Here is a 22500-nt window from a genome sequence, read left to right as displayed (position 1 = left end):
ACAGACACACACACACACGCAGACAGACACACACACACACGCAGACAGACACACACACACACGCAGACAGACACACACACACACGCAGACAGACACACACACACACACGCAGACAGACACACACACACACGCAGACAGACACACACACACACGCAGACAGACACACACACGCAGACAGACACACACACACACGCAGACAGACACACACACACACGCAGACAGACACACACACACACGCAGACAGACACACACACACATGCAGACAGACACACACACATGCAGACAGACACACACACACACGCAGACAGACACACACACACACGCAGACAGACACACACACACACGCAGACAGACACACACACACACGCAGACAGACACACACACAGACAGAGACAGACACACACACACAGACAGAGACAGACACACACACACAGACAGAGACAGACACACACACGCAGACAGACACACACACGCAGACAGACACACACACGCAGACAGACACACACACACACACGCAGACAGACACACACACGCAGACAGACAGACACACACACACAGACAGACACACACACAGACAGACACACACACAGACAGACACACACACAGACAGACACACACACAGACAGACACACACACAGACAGACACACACACAGACAGACACACACACAGACAGACACACACACAGACAGACACACACACAGACACGCAGACAGACACACACACACACAGACAGACACACACACACACGCAGACAGACACACACACACACAGACACACACACACACGCAGACAGACACACACACACACGCAGACAGACACACACACACACGCAGACAGACACACACACACGCAGACAGACACACACACAGACAGAGACAGACACACACACACAGACAGAGACAGACACACACACACAGACAGAGACAGACACACACACACAGACAGAGACAGACACACACACACAGACAGACAGACACACAGACAGACACACACACACAGACAGACAGACACACGCACAGACACACACACACAGACAGACAGACACACGCACAGACACACACAGACAGACAGACACACGCACAGACACACACACACAGACAGACACACACACACACAGACAGACACACACACACAGACAGACAGACACACGCACAGACACACACACACAGACAGACACACACACACACAGACAGACACACACACACACAGACAGACACACACACACAGACAGACAGACACACGCACAGACACACACACACAGACAGACACACACACACACAGACAGACACACACACACAGACAGACAGACACACACAGACAGACACACACACACAGACAGACACACACACACACAGACAGACACACACACACAGACAGACACACACACACAGACAGACACACACACACAGACAGACACACACACACACAGACAGACACACACACACAGACAGACACACACACACAGACAGACACACACACACACAGACACACAGACAGACACACACACACACACAGACAGACACACACACACACACACACACACAGACAGACACACAGACACACACACAGACAGACAGACACACACACAGACAGACAGACAGACACACAGACAGACAGACACACACACAGACAGACAGACACACACACAGACAGAGACAGACACACACACAGACAGAGACAGATACACACACACAGACAGACAGACAGACACACACACAGACAGACAGACAGACACACACACAGACAGACACACACACACAGACAGACAGACACACACACACAGACAGACAGACACACACACAGACAGACACACACACACAGACAGACACACACACAGACAGACACACACACACAGACAGACACACACAGACAGACAGACACACACAGACAGACAGACACACACAGACAGACAGACACACACAGACAGACAGACAGACACACACAGACAGACACACACAGACAGACACACACAGACAGACACACACAGACAGACACACACAGACAGACACACACAGACAGACACACACAGACAGACACACACAGACAGACACACACAGACAGACACACACAGACAGACACACACAGACAGACACACACATGTGGCTCTGTCTCATGTCAGAGCTGGGAATCTATGTGGCCCCGGGACCTGATGAAAAAGTTGCAAGCACAGGCCTTTTCTTTTTTCTTTAATGTGGGCAGGAATGAAGATAAGGAGATAAAGAAGGGCAGCACATAGTCAATGTGACCACTAATTAATAATACAATTCCTCCACAGTCCATCTTCCTTAAACTTGGCGCGTGGCAAAATTAATGGCTCCTGGAAGTGAATTTCATTTTTGCATTCCTCAGCCCTGACCTATTCGAGAGAATTTGCATTTGCTCTGATTACTCCTGGCTCGCTACAGCCTAAGCAAGTAGCACAAAATGTTGCAAGTAAAATCACAGTAAAAGGAAAAAAAAAACAGAGACAGAAAAAGAGAGAGAAACATTTTTGTTTATATTTATAAAATTGGCCCAATTATTTGAAACTATTGCAGGTGGGGACTAGCAGATGTGTGTGCACATGTGTGTGTGTGTGTGAGAAAGAGAGAGAGAGAGAGAGAGAGAGAGAGAGAGAGAACCACTTTTACAGTGGGCAGGAGCAGGATTTCTATTTTTGATCTTTTTTGTTTCTTACACCCACTGCTCCATTTTGTTGTCAAGCCTAAATAGATATATTTTAAAATGCCTTCAAGTATCGTGATTTTTTTTTTTTGCACCCTACTGCCCACCCCTACTTAATAACCTCTGAAATTTATTGTGACAAAGTGTCCAACACAAGTTATTTCCCTGAAGCCCAACAAAACCTTCTGAAAGACTGCAAATTCACAGAAATGAAATGAACCTAGAATTTCCAAGCGCAAGAAGAAAAAAAAAGGATCACATGAAATTCAGAATGCTGAGTTAAACCTCAGAGAGAGAGAAAGAGAGAAAGAGAGAGAGAGAGAGAGAGAGGGGGGGGGGGGGTCGGGGGGGTGAGTATAGAGAAAAAGAGATTAAGAGGGTGAATGAAAGAGAAGACGACAACCAAGCCTGGTCCCTGAGGACTCTGATGGCAGAGAAGACGAGATCAAGATCCTCTAAATGAATTAAGTGAGTGAGCAAGGGAGCAAAAGAGAAAGAGTGACTGGAGAAATCTAGTCAGTTGAACTAATGATGTTTCTTGTCTGACTGAATAATGAAAGCGGAGAGAAACAGAGGATGCGCTAGTGAAAGCCTACAGAGCCTGGGTTTATCCTACAAGCGTCTTAACTACAAAATCTACCCCCAAGTCTCCTTAACAAAAGCAGTACAGTACGCAAGTGTCTTTCAACTTTCGCTGACACACACGGGTACAGACTAAGAAAAAAAAGAGGTCGAAGAAATAAAAGCATTTGAAATGCAATAAAATAACACAATGAGGTGTGCTGTTCTAGATAAACGATCAAAGACGAGGTGTCGGGATGGGAAGAGGAAAACCTTAGTGTTTTATTCCTCTTATATCACCAACTCACTAAGAATCATTTTAAGGATTAGAGAATTAAACGTTATATTTTCAGCTGTGCGTCTAATTACTGCTGCAGAACATCTGTAGGAACAAGTTAGTTCCTGCTATCGCTTACATCATATGTAAGCATCTCTTTGTTCCCTACTACAATAAGGTTAAAATAAAAATAAAATAATGTCAAATAAATCTATCTATATATCTATCTATCTATAAATCTATCTATCCCTCTATCTCTCTCTCTCTATCTATCTGTATATCTATCTATCTATATATCTATCTATCTACTGTATATGTATATCTATCTATCCATCTATCTATCTATCTATATATATATAAAGAGAGAGAGAGGGAAAGAGAGAGAGAGCGAGAGAGAGAGATAGAAACTGCAAAGACTTTACAGCAGTCTATTAAAAAACACTAACATTTTTGTATGAGGAGTCTCCAGTGTTAAAGAAAACATCTCCTCAAAGAAAGCTTCATCAAATCAATAAACACACAAGTATTTTAATCTTTTTACGAGCCGTGTGTGCCCTACTAGTCCCCAGGTATGAAACAAACATTAGGATGAACATTAATATTAATATAATCCTTTCAGAACAATAAACACCTTCCAACCAATCAGAACCGTGAATTTAACATCTCTGCAGTACAAAGGAAATGACTATTTAAGGAGAAACATTCAGCCATTCTTTTCTTGGTTTGTCCAATCAATGTCCAATTGATTTCATCTATATATGAGGAAGAGAAGGAGAATGATATTATATAAAGCTTATTTGTCCAAGTCAGAGACACCACAGGTCACAAATTTGGACTGAAAGCACTTTAAACAAAAATAGTTTAATTATTTATCTATTTTCCATCCCAGCTCTACACGCACAATTCAACAGATGTGAAGGAGAAAGCGTGCAAAGCCGAAAAAAAGAAATGGCTGATCTAAAAATACGAAAGTGAGGAATATTCCGCTTGTACACTGAGTAACTAGAAATAAACAGTCAGTTGTGAGCTCAGCGTAATGAGACCCCACGCAGTCGCTTTCAGTAGTCAATAAAACCAACTTAAAATCATGCCTCCTAATTATCAATGCAGGTCTGAGTCATGCTGTTAACTATACAAAGATGTTTTTAAGTAGGCTATATGCAGTCAAAACAGCCAGCACGTGTCAGAAATAGATATGTCTACACAACAGCTGCATACTGAGCTCATGTCAAGATGTTAATGTAGGACAGTTCCTTGGAGAGCAACTACCCACGCATCTATTTATCTTTGTATGCAAATCAATGGTAATACCCCTGCAGTCTTTTTTCCATCATAGTGCGGACTTACCGAGTTGATGCATGCGAGTTCCTTGTTCAGTAGCCAAGGCAGAGACAATTTGCCTTCTCCTCTGTAGCAGGACTGGATCCTCTCTTTGATCTTTTCTTTAATGCGTCTTAGTGTGAAGAGGCACAACGCCGACTCTTTTGGAGGTTTGGCCCGGTTTTTCTGGCCCTGAGAAAAGACGGTGAACAGGATGTCCTCGTTCTCAGACACCCCCAGAGAGTTAGCCAACTGTTTGCCTGGCTTGGTCAGGTAGGCGTCCTGAATTAGGCGATATTCCACCCCATCCTTGGTACAACCAATGGGGAACTCGACATAGGAGTAGAACTTTGGGTCGTCGACGCAAAGACGCACAATTTTGGATGTAAAGAACTGCTCTCCGCTGGCATCTGGTGAGGTCAGCTGGGTGTCCAGCTGCAGAGTAAGGTAGTATACAAACTGCTCGCTGCTGAAGCCGTAGATGTAGTAGATGTCAAACGCTGGAAATTTGGACAGCGTGTCTGAAGGGATCTTGAGCTGCGAGGAAACGAATTCATCCTGGTAGACAAAGCTGAACATGTCCGCGTTTTCCTCGTTGGCCATTAGCTTGCGGCTTGAGAGGGTAGGGAAGTATTCAGATTTACCGTCGATAGGTGTGCCGATAAAGAGCTTGCTGAGAGTACCTTCGGAGATGATGACCCCTGACATGGTCCCTGATTCGGCCACGCTGGACAGATAGTGCTCCTTGCGGTGGTGGGGTTCGCCCAGTTTGAAGAGGTCATCCAAACGCAAGAACTGGCATATGCCTTGCGAGGCACTTCCGCAGGCGATGAGTCGGTTCTGGCCGTAATCCACCAGCAGCAGCTTGTTGACATTGTTGGACTGAGCCAGCTCATGGGGGCACGACTGGACACTCGGAGGAGGATAGCACTTCTCATTGTCCACAACTGGGCCAGTCATGTGATTCCTCAGCATGGTCAGGTTGCTCGAGAGTTTGTAGATCCAGTTAACAGCACCAACATACACCTCACCTGTGGTATTATGAATGGCTAAGTGGGTCAAGCCCCATTCTGATGGGGAGAAGGATTGAAAATGCTCTGTGGCTCTTCCGCAAGGTAAAAGGATGAAGGAGAGGGTAAGCAGCCCAATGAGGGCACAGTGTGCCCTTGGCCGAGACCGCATATCAGCTTTATTCCACACAAGCGATGACTGGGCTCTGCGTCAGTCTCTTATAGACTACCACTGTTCTTTAGATTTCTATTTATGTGTGTGTGTGTGTGTGTGTGTGTGTGTGTGTGTGTGTGTATATATATATATATATATGTATATATAAATCTCCGAACACCACGAGCATGCAGAAATAGTGCTCTTATTGATCCAGTGTCCTTTTCTCTCCTCTTCTCAAAGCAGTCATTTAGTTCATCATATGCAACAACTCGACATCCACAGGCCCTGCAAGAGAAGGGAAAAAAAAAAAACACAAAACAACACCACATGAGTACAAATGGAACATTTCCTATTGATTATGCATCACACTTGAAGGAGCAGAGAGAAGCAACGACATCATCCATGCTAAATAAATGGTTCAAACTAATGTGGTCCAAGGGGGCGAAACCTTGACAACATTTAATTACCAAGACGGATGGTGAGGAGGTTCAAGATGGATTAGGAGACGCACTGTACATAAACTCATCATCGGATACCACTGCAACAGCAGACACACCGTGGTGCTCTCTTCAATGAATTCATAACACATCCATTATCACAATGTGTCTGAGAGGAGCTTTTTGCAGATTAAGTATTCTCTATTTCTCCCTGGCTTACTCACACACACAGGTTTTGCTGTAAGGTATAAGAAAATAAGCCTTCTCAGTGTTATGGAAGCTTACTCAAAAGCTATTTCATAACTCCTTCACTCATCTGCCAATGGCCATCATGTCAATGACTGAAGGCTTTTCTTTAGTGAGATATTTTACTTCATAAGTGTTACAGCATCAAAATGATCATTTGGAAAATCTTTTCATTCTGGCAACCAATGAACTGACAGTTATGTAACCAATGTAACCAGCATTGCTTATTGTACTTCTGATCAGTTGGACTCCTGATCCGAAGGTTGCGAGTTCAAATCCCAGGTCCGCCACTGCTGGGCCCTTCATCAAGGCCCTAAAACCTCAACTGCTGAGTTGTATAACTGAGATAAATGTAAGTCGATCTGAATAAGGGTGTCTGCCTAAAATGGCGTAAATATAAATGTAAGTGCATGTTCCTAGCAGAAGCAGGAGAATTTCCGAGCGGAGGAACAGCACAGTTTAAACAATATGTCTAGCTGGAACACGAATGACGGCTTAATATTAATGCCTTATTGTTCCTATAGTATCGGCTCACACACACAGGTACACATACAGAAGACACATTACATAATCTAAAACTAATAAAACAAAATACTTTAAATATCGTCGTTTGTTTTTTTAGCAGATTTTATTTAACATTTATGAGTGGAATCTCAGTAGTAACAGCTTAGGTAAAATGCAATCCCAGCATCCCAGAAAAGGCAAGTCTTTAGGAGGAGTTTACGCATCACACTCCCCTGGTATGCGTTACTTTTGTAGAACAGCACTGTTTGTCTTCTGTTATTCCTTCTGTAATAACTAGAGAAATGTTCTACTCTTTTAGAAGTCAAACAACTTCTGCACTGCATTCATCAGGTGATGTAAAGCGTATCTGGTTTACATTATATTTTACTACTGGAAATGTTGACCAACAACTTGCCTTATGGTAAAAACTGCAACTACAGAAGACAACGTTACAGCCTGTTAGTTGTTAACGTGTAATCATAAACGTTTATTTCTCTGTATTAATCCAGATCGGACTGCCTGGTGGGCTAGCAGTAAAATCTATGACTTGTACACTCCTGAACTTGATCAACAAAATCACAAAGCACAAAGGGAGACAGTCGGCTCGAGTATAACAGCATTTGACATTACTTTTGAGTCGCTTTAGCTGTGAATTTGATGGTTTGATCCATCTAGGCCATGGAGACTAATCGTTTTTGCATGTCAGAGTCTATAAATGATTCATTAGATTCAGTCTGTATTTTCACATGTAGCTAAATGCCATGCTTCATATCCTCCATCATATTCAATATCCATGCTAGTGAGCCAAGACTTTTCAGGGTAAGAGGGTCAATGCAGTCTCATTAGATCACCTAGCAAAAAAAAAAAAAAAAACTGGACATTGTCCAGAGTGTATTTAATCTTTTTACTGAGAGTCCAGCAGGCCATCAAGATTCAATGTTAAGGAATAAAGTGAATATCTTAAGATGTGGGTGGTAAAGTACATCTAAATCAGAAGCTCCAGATACCATTAGATCTGCATCAGAATGACCCAGTGACTGCTGTCAAAGAAAAAACTCTCAAACTGGAGGAAGGGCTAGGGAGAGGAAAAAGGGAAGAGATGACCAATCTGAGCAGAGAGAGAATAGCAAGAGTAGTTAGGAATGTTTTTCTTTCTCGCGCTTCTTTTCTTTTCTTTGCCTGTTTCTTATCTCAGCTGCCTCTTTTCCTTCGCCAGCTGATCGAGGGCCTTCTTATCCGTCCATCATCCCCAAGGACAAGATGAGGGGAAGTGGCGTCACTCCACACAGCTCCGGCAAACAGAGAAACGAGTGATGCCATTTATCTGACTGAAAATGCAGACAACACCGGGTCATTAAAGTACATTAAAATAGCGTTTTAGAGAAAGCTGCAAGCTCGTAAGATAGCCAGCAGGAAAAGCCGAAATGGGGAGCATGTGACCTCGTTCCATTACCGTGTGGCCAGAAAGAGGAGATTGATGTGAATAAATACTATTCAATATAGGCGTGTGATGAAGATAAAGATCTTTAACATTATACAAACACCCTCTGGCCACTTTAGTAGGAACACCTTATGCTTTTATCCAAAAATTAAACATTTAAAAAAAATCAAGTAGTAAGAAATTGTGCTGTGAGTGTTCACACCAATCAGAATGGAAGGGAAAAATGTCATCTCTGACCAAAGGGGCTATGATCATGGCATGGCAGTTGGTGCCAGATGGGTTTGTTTGCATGGAGATCAAGAGTTTCTGAAATAATCAAAACAGTCTACAGTGTTTATACCCCAAGCGATGCAGAAATCAGAAACCACTAAACAAGAGGCGGTTGTGTTGTGATGAGAAAGGACAGAGGTGAATGGCTGGATCGGTTTGAGCAGACAAGAAGGCTACAGTAACTCAAATAGCACTTTTTACGACCGCCTGCTCTTTTTTCGGTCTTCAGCTGTTCGGTTTGGGTGAACCTGCGCCCTCTGTAGCTCCAGATTCCTAGTCTTGTCTTACAGGAACTGAACCTGTAGTTTGTTGTCTTCTGGTGTTGATGTGTTGCGTAGTCCGAGATGCCAAGAGAACTCTCAACAAGTCTTACTGCGGAGGCTTTCTTTTCTTTTTAATATGTAAAGAACCTGATTGCGTGCTTTCTACTGTATTGCTGCACAGCATGTAATCCAAATCTGATTCAAGATCGTTAAATACATTCTTGACATAAGCAGGGACAACCACAATCAAATGATGGGGGGAAAAAAAACAACTAATTTTGCTCTCAACTGTACAAAATCACATCATGCACTGAGAACAGATGTCAATTTAAAAAACAACAGTAGAGCACAGAGACAGCAAGCTCATTTAGGCATGCCATTTGTGCATTGTACGTGACTGTGCGAAAGTGTGTATGAGAGAGAGAGAGAAAATGGGGAGAGGCAGAAACGTGTAGGAGATTGTCTCAACACTCATTTCTCTTCATTTGAGAGGATCAGTCTTGACGTAGCAGACCGTAAATTTCGCAACAAATTGCATCTGCGCACTCACGTTGTTATCTGGCACAGTAATGGGCGAAATGCTATCAGCGCTCGAGCCCAACACACACAACCATTTACAGCGAGCGGAGTTACTGCACAATGGTGTGCAGAGAGAAACGGATTCGGGGTAGTTATCAAACCTGCGCTATGCTACAGTGCCTGGAGAATGAGTGACAACTGGGAAAATGGTCAATTCTTTTCCCCAGATAAAAAAAAAACGTCCTCCTTCTCCAATTTCCATAAAAGCATTCTTGCTTCATCTGACATGCCAAATTTCAATTTCCTTCCTCCTTTTTTTAAGCACATTTTATTTGCAATTTTATTTGCAAGTCCAGATGGGAGTCAAAAACACAAATGAAATTTTATACAAAGCAGAGAGGCAGTTGGGGGAAAAAACGGTGGCTGATGAAAAGAAGAAAGATAACAGATGACAAGGGCACAAATTGTAGGACGAAGGACTGGGGATGGGAAATGGTGAAATTTGGCAGGGAACGATTTTATTTTGCCTCCCTTCTCTTCTCCATTTGTTTGACCCCAAAGACGTCACCCTGGCTCAACATCCAGGTACTCTCACAGAAGCACTCGAACCCCTCCCAACACACACACACACACACACACACACACAGAAAAAAACTCCTCATATACCCAGACGGAGCCCCTGGACAGGCCGCTAAACCTGTCTCCTTAGATAATGGGGTGTGGTGGCACGGCCGGCTGCTGATTTATTGCTTGTGGCATATCAATTACAGCACTCGCTTCAGAGAAAGCAGAGCGAGAGCAGAGAGAGAGCACCAGAAAATACTGCTCAGAAACACACACACACACAGAGTAACACTAAACGTTATGCTCACACACAGCTGTATAGATAAACAATGTTTTTCCTTACACACACACAAACACACAACCTAATACTTGTTAATTTCCTCATATGCATTCCAATTCAAAATAGTCCAAATCCCACAAACAAACAGAGACAGAAATGCACACACACACACTTCTATGTATTCACAGATACACACACACAGTTAATAAGCTTGTAAACCTCTGCAGCATTTCAGGGCTCTGATAAGATTCAAATCATCTCGGCTCAACAACGAGGAAAAGGGGAGGGATACAAAAGTAGCAAAACACAGGAAGTAGCTGGTCAGCAATGAGACGGTCATTACACAGCTCACTATCCTGGTAATTAAACTAAATGAGCGTACGGGAGGAAGTCGTGCACAAACACACACAAAAACACACGCACAAAACACAATATACTGAACAGAGATAAAACTCTCCTTCTCTCACTCTGTGTGTGTGTGTCTGTGTGTGTATAGGACAGAGAGGGAGAGAGATTCACCAGGGCACAACTGCTGTATACCTTCCAGTCTGTCCGTGTGTGTGTGTAGGTTGAGAAGACAGCTGCTCTAAATGCCCTCAAACAGATGCACGGACGTTTTATTCCATGTGACTCCCCATCGTGAAGCCATTGTACACCCGTGTAGCACTTGTGCACTTGTGTAACGGCCATAAACCGGATTACACTGTGACACACGACATGTCGCACAAAACCACCACCTTGTACATGACCAAGAGCTGTAGAATATAATGTCTAGTACTCACACAGCAATACCGACCTTCAGAACCATGTCTGAGGTTTGTTTCATATCGTAACATGCAGCTCCACTGAAAACACTGACAGACATTGAGCTAAATACAGTTTAACACAGTCATCATGGAGGTGGACTGAGCACTGAGAAATTATACTGAAGTATAAAAAATGTGTCAAAATCTGGCTCGAATTATAAGCAGCTTCTAGCAAAAAAACATGTTCTTTGCTTTCATGTGAAGAGAAAATGCTAACATAAAAGACTTGACAATGAAGAAATGATTCATGGTCAAGATATAAACAGAAATATAAAATGTTACCTGTTTTATAGTCCTGTGAAGCTGCGGTGCGTCAAATTAAAAGCACTTTACAAATAAAATAAAACATTTAAAGATTAATCATCTACAGCTCGTTTCTAAGCAAAGATATACAGTTGAAATCATTCAATCTATGCATGTTACTTTATTTAGCATTAGCTAGAATTCGACTTGCGAGCTAGCTAACAGCTAGCTGTTGTAGTCAAATCAGATTTTAGCACATAAAACAAGCTAACTTGGTTAAATATGTCCAGTTCAAGTTCAACATGTCTTGTGAAGATGCAGAGGAGATATGACTTCCTTTCCTGTAAAGACAAATTCTATTTTTCTATTATCTTTATGACCCAGTCATTGGGGGGGGGAAAGCATTTCATGGCATGTTGGACTATTGCCCCTTTTCCACCGAGGCCGTTTAAGTTCTGGGTTAGGGTTAGGGGTTGGGTTAGGGTTAGGGGTTAGGTTAGGGCTCTGGTTCGGAGCCAGAGCCTAATTTAGAACCAGTTCTTTCTTTTTTGCTCTGAACCTGGAAAAGTGGTCCTTAAGTAGCACCAAAACGTTGCTGGTCTAGACTTAAGAACCGCTTGTGTCAGGGGCTGTGGGCGGGGCTACTGTTAGCGCATTTGATAATGTACCTTAAGTATACTAATGTTTAATACACTTTTACTTTACCGCGATATGATTCATTATCAGCACACATGATAGTAAGTAGCTACATACTAAGGCTAACTTTTTTATGTGTTAATGATAAAATAACGTTATGTACTTTCTCAATTACAACCTCCGTTTTTACAGATTACATGGAGCTGCACGTACACGTTGGATTCGCCACGTTTGGGTGTTAATGTAAGTTCACAAAGCCATGAGCATTAACAGTAAAGAAACATCCGCCATTGTTGAGGTGTTTGTATTTGCCGCTGCTGCGCTAACGTTGCTGTGTAACGTGACACATATACGGTGACGTCAGACTCGGCTCTGTGACGCTCTCTAGCCGATGGAAAGGCAAACCGGTTTTTAGAAGGTTCGCCAGTGGAACCAACTGTGAACCAGCACCCGGTTCTTTTTGGTGGAAAAGTGGCATAATAGAATTCGATGATATACAGCCTGCAGTCGCTGGCTGGATGAGAGCGAAGACGAGACCTCGGAGATTTGTAACGAGTACGTAAGATGAAAATAGAAGTTTTAATGAGCAAAATGTACGGTTTTCTTTCCTGGAAATGTAATTATGCAAGATTAAGTATTCAATTTTAATAATCCCCAAGTATAAATATGACGCAAGTCGTACAACTGCTAAACTGCGTGTCCGTCTCACAAATCTCTTAGGATTGTTTGCGCCGTCTTTTGCCTTGCACTGTTTGCACAGATGCACTTTATGTGGCTAGGACTAACTTACTTAAGTCCTTAGTCTGTGTTGTTCTATGTAGCTCTGTTTTTGTTCTATGTAGCACCCTGGTCCTGGAGAAACGTTGTCTCATTTCACTATGTACTGAGTCAGCTATATATGGTTAAAATGACAATAAAAGCTTCTGACTTGATTCCATGAAGACTCAGTTACTTCCCTAAAACTTTCATACTGCACCTTAACATTTAACTCACCTAGACGTTAATCCATCGTATATATATTGCATATTACTTTTACCTTATTATTTCCATACCTGTTTTTTTTAACTTCGTTATACTCTGTATACAAATTGAAATGAAAACCTGGCCACTAAATGAACTAATTCTTTAGAAACTGTGTACATGATAAATAAAAGTAAACAAGTTCACACTGGTTGTCATGTAGAGGGGTTGGCCAATGAAAGTGAAACACTGACCAGTTATAGTGTTGGAGGTTTCACGCCTATATACGCATGGCCTGGTGGCCAATCTTCAGTGATTTTACATTTTAAAAATAAGAACAGTGTGTAAAGGCTGAATTAGAGAAAGAGTCATGGCATTTGGGGTAAACCGCCACAAAAGACAAAACACTTCCCAAAGGAGTAACTCTCGACAAGAGGAAGCGCTGTGAAAGGGATACCTGAGTACTAAACCGGATTGGACTCAAAAAACATAAAATCACAGGTCCCCGGACTAAATGCAGAATTAAATTAAATTGTTTTCTCCTAAACTGTTTGTCAGGAGCTACAAAGAATCAATAGTCACAGTCAAGCTGATACAACTAAATTTTTGGTCACTCGTCCCAATGCCAAACATCAGTTTCAATAGTGCCAGCAGCGGAAATCTTGGACTGTGGACAATGTGGAACATGTGTTGTTCCCTGATAAGTCCATTTTTCACTGTCTTTCCCACATCGTGTGGAGAAACCCCAAAGAATCTCGGCACCCGGATTGTTCTGTGCCTAGAGTAAGCACAGGGGTGGATCAGTGATGGTTTGTGCTGCAATATCATGGCATTCCCTAGGCCCACTACTTGTGCTATATGGTGTCACTGCTAAGGAACACTGAATGCAAACATTGTACCCTGAAGGTGGTGCCATGTATCAGGATGAAAATGTGCCAATACACACAGCAAGACTGGTGACACTGGTTTGAGGAACAAAGTTGAAGTGAAGTTGAACATCATCCACACATACACGTGTATCCTCTTGCATCAGACAATCCTAAGACAAAATTGATGCTGTACTGGCCACAAAAAGAGGCCCTCCACCATACTACTAAATAACTTGTCTAAAACCAGGTGTTTCAGTTTCATTGTACAACCCCTGTAACTCTCCTGCTTACTTCACACAGTCTCAGTTAAAACATGTCAAGGGAAAATGTAGATTCTCTACAAACTACCATAAGGCCAATAATATTAGCACGTGTGATGATCTGTCGTGTCCAGCATGTTGCTAAACATCTTGCTTTTTTATTTTTATATATTTTTTTTTATTGAGAGCACACACAGTGTGCTAATTTAGAAAAGGATAAGGATCAGGTTCACACTCCGTACTTTGTCTCCATTACTTCACTTCACTCACAATGCTCACCATATTTTCTTAGCAAGATTGAAATCTAATGGAATTTAATAACTGTTAGCCTGTTAGCTATTCATCAGGATCAGGAAGCACATAACTAGTGAAGCTTTAACTAGTGCAGTGTTGAAGCTAATAAATTCATGCAAGTGTAACACACAGTGCACTCAATAACATGAGATACAGTCCATACTTTAAATCCTGTCTACAAGTAAAATGGAGGTAGACAGTGAGGCTATGAGAAGATACAGAAACAGGTGTGCCTCCCTTCATCTCCCCTCCGTTTGCCCTCCTGCAGAGAGCCTCCAGTCCTCCACACTCACTCGAACCACTACACAGAAACACTTTCTGCCTCAAATATGCAGAAAAATGGGGACAGGAACAATGAGACAATAAGCGTGTGACTGGATCGACAAAATTATCCTACATTTGGAAAGTTGCACAAGCACACGCAATTACAATTCGCATACTTGTGTGTGCACCAAAAACCACTGTGTACACACGCCCACCCACAAACATGTACGTGTACGTAGAAACAGCACGTAAACAGACCACTCATTGTTTTTCTTACATATTTTTTGTTTTTGTCTTTGTGTGCATTTAGGTTGATGAGTGTGAGTGTGTGTGTGTGTGTGTGCGCGTGCGCGTGCATGGTGCTTGCATTACAGCTGCTTGCAGTTTTTTTTCCTTGAATTTTGCAGAGAGAAATGCCAGAGCATAAGGAGTGCACTATTCATCCCGGCTCTTCAAATCTGTGTAATATCATTATCTCACTCAGATATCATGTGCATCACGCTCAAGGCTTTCATTCATTGCACTGCGAACAAAGCTGCTTTCGTCTGTGCCCTAGAAGCTGCTCTTTATGGACATGTGGTGCAGAAGAGACACGAGGCCTGAGGGAAGTGAGGACAGGAACGTCAGAGAGTAGGAAACAAAATGAAGAATGTGATGTGAACTCTGCCGCTAGGACGCAGATCTGCAAACCGCAGCCCACACACACACACACACGCTCATTACAGTAAACTCATACCATGTGTTTGTGTATGTGGCACAAAGGGACAGAGAAAGAGACAGACAGACAGAGACCATGAGGTTGAATGAGGAGACACAGACACCTTCTAAAAATCAATCTTAGGGGTGACCCTAGCATTTACTCTTATCACTGCTCCACTGCCTCTCCTGTCAATTTGGTCAATCTATAGAAACTACTCTCTCATGTGTGACACACAGACACACACATCATCTACACATCTGTATCACTGTCCAGATTACCCTTACATGACAGATTTGCATTTCCACCATGGAACAGTGCTGGTGTTATACACAAAACACACATTCATCTATCATTTGCATTCTGTGGTTCAGCTCCTCTACTCTGGCTCAAAGCCAGGGCATTTATTCACCTCTGCCTCTCACATTCAAAACACAGCACAGAGCTGGTGCAGGGCCTCAAATTTAAAACTGTCCCACTGAGCTCCAATCAATCAGCCTCGGCTAGCCAGAAGGCCCTGAGCTGTGGACTTCACTTCCGTAACTGCCACACCGCTTGCTTTAGGGTGCTGTTTGTTTAGTTTATCTTTCTGAGGGAAAAGAGAGGGATGGAGGAGAGGACGGAAGACGAGTAAAGGAGAAGCCTGTGTGAATACACACTCCCTCACTCACACACACACATTCTTCTCCCAGTTTCCTGTTTTCCAAGGACAGTCAGTACACACATGTGCAGTATAGTATTTCATACTCTGCAGCACACATTACATACGAGAGAGAGAGAGAGAGAGAGAGAGAGAGAGAGAGAGAGAGAGAGAGAGAGAGAGAGAGAGAGAGAGGACGAAGAAGCAGCTCCTTTTTACTAAGACCTACAAACTGAAAGGGTCTTTCTTCATTGGCTAGCAAAAAGGGGTGGCTGCTGAGAGAGAGAGAGAGAGACAGAGAGAGAGAGAGAGAAAGAGAGAGAGAAAGAAGAGATGGAGCAGCACTGAGAATGTGAAAACTTTAAAAAAAAAAAAAACAGGCATTGTTTTTAAAACCTGAGGAGAATTCCTGTGTAGATTTTGTGTACTGTTTTGTGTACATCCTGTGTACTGTTTGCTACAGAGCTAGATAGCTAAGTAATGCTAGTCACGGTGCTAGCACAAGTGGAATGCTAGCTAACCTTCAGAAAGCTGATGAGTGAACTGTGCACACTGACACGTCGTCCTGAAAAACAGCAGCACCGAAAACCACAGCAAATGTTCTTGACAGTGATTAATCCCGTGTTTCATCATGTTTCATGGGGTTTGATGTATTAGCTGACTTTGTGACTACTGAGTTAAGGCAGTTCTTACACCAGGAACTGTTGTCATGTACTGGGAGTAAATCAAGCCGGTCTCTATCCTCTGCAGCACGTTCACACACTCACTATTCACTTTCTCTGCATAAAGACACCGGCTGCCAATTTGCTCAGCTTTTTCTGGTCTTTTTTTAAATATCAAAAATAGCAAAAAAGTTTGTGTTTCAGCTCAAACACTGAGGTGGGTTTAACACTGTCTATGTTTCCTGTGGTCTGTTTTCAGACTCAGCTCATTCTGTTGAACGTCAGCGAATGTGTTCATCTTCCATCATCACACAGGTGCATGAAGAACGCAACATGACTCTGTAATGCACCTCATGTCTTATGGTTCCCTTGCACTCGTGTTGTGGAAATGAATCCTGTCATTATCAGCTGAAGCACAAGCGCAGGTTACTTTACTTCCTGAATAAATGCAGACCCGAGTACGAATTGTGTTCGCATTCGCAACCAAACACACGGCACCTCCTACAAGTCTGTGAGAACGTTTCAGACTAAACTGCAGTGCGAAAGCTTCCTAAACATTCAATTTTGTAGTGCGTGTCCATTATCCGAACAGCGCTGTGTGTGCACTCTAAAGTCAGTGAAACAAATGAACCCAGCTGTTAGTACAGTTTGCTACCACTTATTGTTGTGATGCAGGTTGGCTGAAACAACAGAGATGAAAATGTTCTGTTTAAACTCCATCTCCTGACTTTAATAAGCAGCAGCACGACACAAACTCGGCTCGGTCTTCTCATTCTGCAAGATGGATACAGACAGCCGGGTGATGTGAGCTCGATTCATACCACGCTGGGAAATATGTTTAAATAGAAAAAATATATATATATATATATATATTATATAATAATAAAAACCATGTACAGTCGTTCCCTTCTTATTGGAAGACAAATGTGCTTGGGAGCAAAATGTATGTATTCTTTATACAACAAAAATTACCCAAACTTCTCTACACTTCTCAGTAATACACTGTGTGAATTATCTATTCAAATAGTTCCATTTTACAGAGAAAAAAAAATAATGCTGTGCAAAAATAAATAAATAATTTAATCAGGTGGAGGACAGCATTTCCCTGATTCTTGCTGAACCAATCGTAAAACTTTCTTTCTGACCTTTACAGACAAATAATTTAATTTTGTGTGTGTGCGTGTGCATGTGTGTGTGTATTGACAAAGCGAGACTCAGATAATGAATAAGTGCACTAACACACCAAATATGCCCTCTGTCACTCCTTAGCATTCTCATTATTAGAAAGGGTACATTAGCATCTTAAACACAAATTAATCTCTTAGTTGAATTGCAGATTTTTGTCTTTTGTAGGTTCTGTGTGTATGTCTCTGAGAGAGAGAGAGACTTGCTATATCACAAAAACGGAGAAACTTTTCCCCCCACACATTATAGGTGCTGGCTGGTTAATCAAGACACATCATGATGTCCTTGTGTAAGAAATCCAAATCATTTCCTCCATCATTCTTGTAGCCGGTTTCCTCTCAGACATCCCACTAGACGTCCGACAATTATTATGAAGAAGATGACAAGAATGGTTAAGAGCTACAAATAGTCTTTAAATTGCCACTAAAATCAGATGGGGCTCATCCTAAGCAGCATGAGTTTAAAACACACAGGTGTGTATCAGCCTTGAGCCATGAAACATCCCATTCAGTAAGAATAACACCGTCTCTGATCGCTGCTCACTTTTCTCTTAAATCTACAACTGGCATTCGATCGTTAGCCTCAGTCATCCATGACCTGGTTTTGAACCCATCTGTACGACCGTAATTGCAGGTCAGAAAATTACAGAGCGATTTCGCTACATGCCAGGCAGAATGCTGAACTCAGCACATACTCGTGCATAATCAGTGACGGTGTGGAAAATCTTGTAATTTGGTAGAAAACATTACAGGAATAAAACAAGCAAGTAGTCACTGAAAAAGATTGTGCATGTATCCAGGAGGTAATGTATGTATAAAAGCATCTATCTTAATAAAAAGGTATGTACACGATGAATCATTAGAAATCAATTCCTAATAATGTGACGTCCCCGTTATACATAAGCCTGAGGAAAAAAAAACTGTTTTTGTGAACATTCGTTTAGCTTTCTAGACCTTTAAATTGTTAATGTGGACAAGTGGAGATACACTGCATGAAAAGAGGGAACAAAAAAAAAACTGATAATCAATATCATAAATAAACAGGGTTGCAGTATGTCCTTTAAAGGACACAAGGTAACAAGTAAATGTGTGTTTTTGGCACCTAACATCTCCCCAAGCAGTATGAGATGTACACTACTGATTAGTGGGTGAGGGGTGGCTACAAGCTCTTTAGCAGCCACTGAAAAAACCTGCAAAGACACACACACACACACGCGCAGACACACGCGCAAGCAGGCACGCGCAGACACACGCAGACACACATGCAGAGAGAGAGAGAGAGACCAACAGACAGACAGAGAGAAACTCCACTTCGTGATCCATGACAGGTGAGACATGTCCGCTTTGTGTACATGTATTTGTGTGTATGCGTAGGCCTTTACAGAAAACCATTTAACAAACAGGCCATAATCCAACATTAAAGAAAATCACCTGCAACACACACACAAAAGCAGAGAAGGTGTCAGGCTATAATTTGTGACTCAGCCATGACAGGCAGGCACGACTGTTGCTACCCTTAGGACAAAACACACATGCGTACAACTCCGAACACTAAATTTCATTGTAGGTTACAGCGTCGGAGGAGTAGCTCCAGGTGAAACAGCTCCAGCGACACACACAGAGCCAGACACAGACAGAAGCGCACAGGTTCAGCGCACCGGCTCTTTCTCAGGAGGCAGACTCCGGTGACAGCACCGCCGCCATTCTGCACGTCTCTGCCAATCACATGATTGACAGCAGCGCAATCAGGAAGCTGATTTTTCACTGCAATCTCCAGCAGAGAAATGCAACCTGCACTCTGATTGGCCAGCTCCCTGGAGCCATAGCAACACATCCATTTCAACAAAAACAGCCAGAAGGAAAGTAAACATGAGACTGATATTAAGAGTGGAATAACCTACACACAAATGTGTGCAGGTCTGTAATAATAATAATAATAATAATATACTACATACACTGTAATGACAGACATAGTTCTAAAAACTCAAAGAAACATAAAAAAAAAAATAATAATAAATTGCCGCAAAAAAAAAAAAAAAAAATGAAGATCCACATCCACCTTTTCACAGCAAAATTCTAGCGAGGTAATAGTTTTACACACAGAGAAACTCGCAGCGACAAAGTGACCAGAGCTACCGGTAGTTCTTTATTTTCTAGAAGAGCTGGTGACTTCCAGCATGACTGACAGAACCGTTTGGTGAGTAAATATGGGTGTGTCCAGAGACGTGACTGTAGAAAAAATAGAACTGTACAAAACTATAGAGCGATTTGGTACAGCGACTGCCAATGAGACTGAAGACAGTGAAGTGCGCGTGATCCGTGATAAATAGCACACGCTGCTTCTTCTTCATCTCCTATATGATGCAGATATACTTCAGAATTCTATCCAAACACCAAATCTCTCTCCAGAAAGTTTCATTTTGGGCAAGAAATCTGATTTGCTGTTAAGCAGGATGCACATGCTCCACCCATAAACATTATTACTATGGCAACCAGTCCAGCAACCGTACAGAGACAAGAGACTTGCCGGATTTAAAAAGCCAGTGTCTGGATGGTGAGGGATCTAAAACTAACGCTAACACACTCGTCTAGACACTCCAGTTCAAAAATTCCTAGCTGCCAGGTGTTTTCTTTGGATTTTTCCTAGTCAGAAGCGGGAAATTCCGAGGTAGGAGATTTGGCTGGACGCAGCATTAGGTCCGCCTCCTGCCCAAATCGAGCTGGTGATCTCCACGCATCTTTAAAAGCTAGCTCAAAAGGCAGATGTGGTGTCAATAGAGTAGGCAGGGCAGTCACTGGGGTGTGGGGGGTTAAGTAGGAGGAAGAGGAGGAGGTTATTCATTCAAAGGGTCTTTTTGTTTTCAGTGAAATTACATCCCTCTCAGCCTCTAAAAAATACAAACTGCTCCCTTAAAGTCAGTATAAAATCCGCTTTATTTATAAACTTATAAAAACACTCTGACGGCTCTATATAGCAATCACAGCACTTTTTATTCCCAAGTGTTAGTGAGTGCCAAACACAATAAAAATCGATGAATAATGTTTAGCGTTTGCTCACAAATACTTTGCAGTCGATGAAATCGGTGAGCCGCAAAGATCACTAGATCCTGCATCTATTCACTGATGAGGTTCTAGAGCCTCGGTACAGCCGTTTTCACTGTCTGCTATGTTCAAGGGGTTTCTGCCTGCGTTCTAGAAAATCATTTTTCAACAAAATGTCATTTACAGAAGCCAAGGTTAAGGACCTTGCTCAAGGGCCCAACAGTGGCAGCTTGGCAGTGTTGGGGCTTGAATCCCAATCCTCCAATCAACAACCCAGAGTCTTAACCACTTTAGCCGCCACTGATACTTATGCACCGAGATACAGATAATGCACTTACTGTATTTAACTTTAAATAAATAAATCCAAACAGTGGTATGTTGAACACTTCAAGCCGTCAATACTCATAGCTTTGCTCACATATAGGAAAGAAATTTCTGATGGCTGATGACAGTCTGGTGGACCAGAGATCTTATAAATGTATTTTAAATTAGCTCTTGCTGTGGGATTTGTTCCTAACATTTCATCAAATCCTGCTAAATATCAAGGTGTTGAATCGTTTGTGTTTGTCAACATTTGCTCTGGCCTAGGAAAGGGCTTCTACTTCCTGTTAGTAAAAAACTGGTTTATCTGTGACAACAGTGTCCTTCTAGACATCATACAGTATTCATAGTGCGTAGTGGAAGTGGTAGCGTGTACTACTTCATTTGGGACACAGCTACTGAAGTGTCATCTAGTGAAATCTGAAAACCTGGGCAGCTAAAATATTTAATCTATATTTCAGGAAACAAAAAGCAAATTCTTCTGTTGGTCAAATTAAAGCTGATGTTCTGCTCATTAATCTTTACCAATCTAACAAACTGGAGGACAGAGACACAGTCTGATTACTTACTGAGCACACACACACACAGAGAGAGAGAGATTGTGATGAAGCCCAGGTCTTCAGTAATCAGCAGTCTAAGCTACAAAATTAAACTCTAATTCCTTAAAATCAGCATCAGTGGTGCCATATGCCATTTACAAAGGAAGAATGAATGCGCAATGAAAAGAGAAGAGAGCACAAGGATGGGGAGAGGGAGAGAGAGAGAGAGAGAGAGAGAGAGAGAGAGAGAGAGAGAGAGAGAGAGTGAAGAAATAAAAACAAGGGAGAGTGGGAAGGAGGTAAACCCAAAACAGCTGCTTGGCTTCCAGAGTACCAAGACTCACAGAACAAGAATGAGAATGCAGAAGAGTGTGTGTCTCAGAGAGAGAGGGGAGAGAGAGAGAGAGAGAGAGAGAGAGAGAGAGAGAGAGAGAGAGCGATGCAGTGACACAAGGAGTTTAATTTAACTCGAAGTCAGCTCACTCACTCACTCTCTCCCTCAATCACTCATTCCCACTATCTTCCAATGCAGCCTATGAGCCCATAAAACACATGTTTAGCAATAACAC

The 22500-nt window shown here is 42.4% G+C and overlaps 1 protein-coding gene across 1 annotated transcript in view; it reads right to left on the bottom strand.

Annotated features, from left to right (window-relative positions):
- plxna1b (plexin A1b) overlaps positions 1-22500 on the bottom strand; it is a 182158-nt gene that overhangs the window by 144436 nt on the left and 15222 nt on the right. The window contains exon 2 of the mRNA XM_060868021.1: positions 4851-6275. Within this exon, the coding sequence (XP_060724004.1) occupies positions 4851-6005 (1155 nt within the window). The 5' untranslated portion in view covers positions 6006-6275. The remainder of the gene's footprint in view (positions 1-4850; positions 6276-22500) is intronic.

Source organism: Tachysurus vachellii, chromosome 4 (genome assembly GCF_030014155.1).
Source record: "Tachysurus vachellii isolate PV-2020 chromosome 4, HZAU_Pvac_v1, whole genome shotgun sequence".
NCBI classification, from domain to species: Eukaryota; Metazoa; Chordata; class Actinopteri; order Siluriformes; family Bagridae; genus Tachysurus; species Tachysurus vachellii.
The sequence above is the reverse complement of the archived record's forward strand: the minus strand, read 5'-3'. Positions and strand labels throughout refer to the sequence as shown.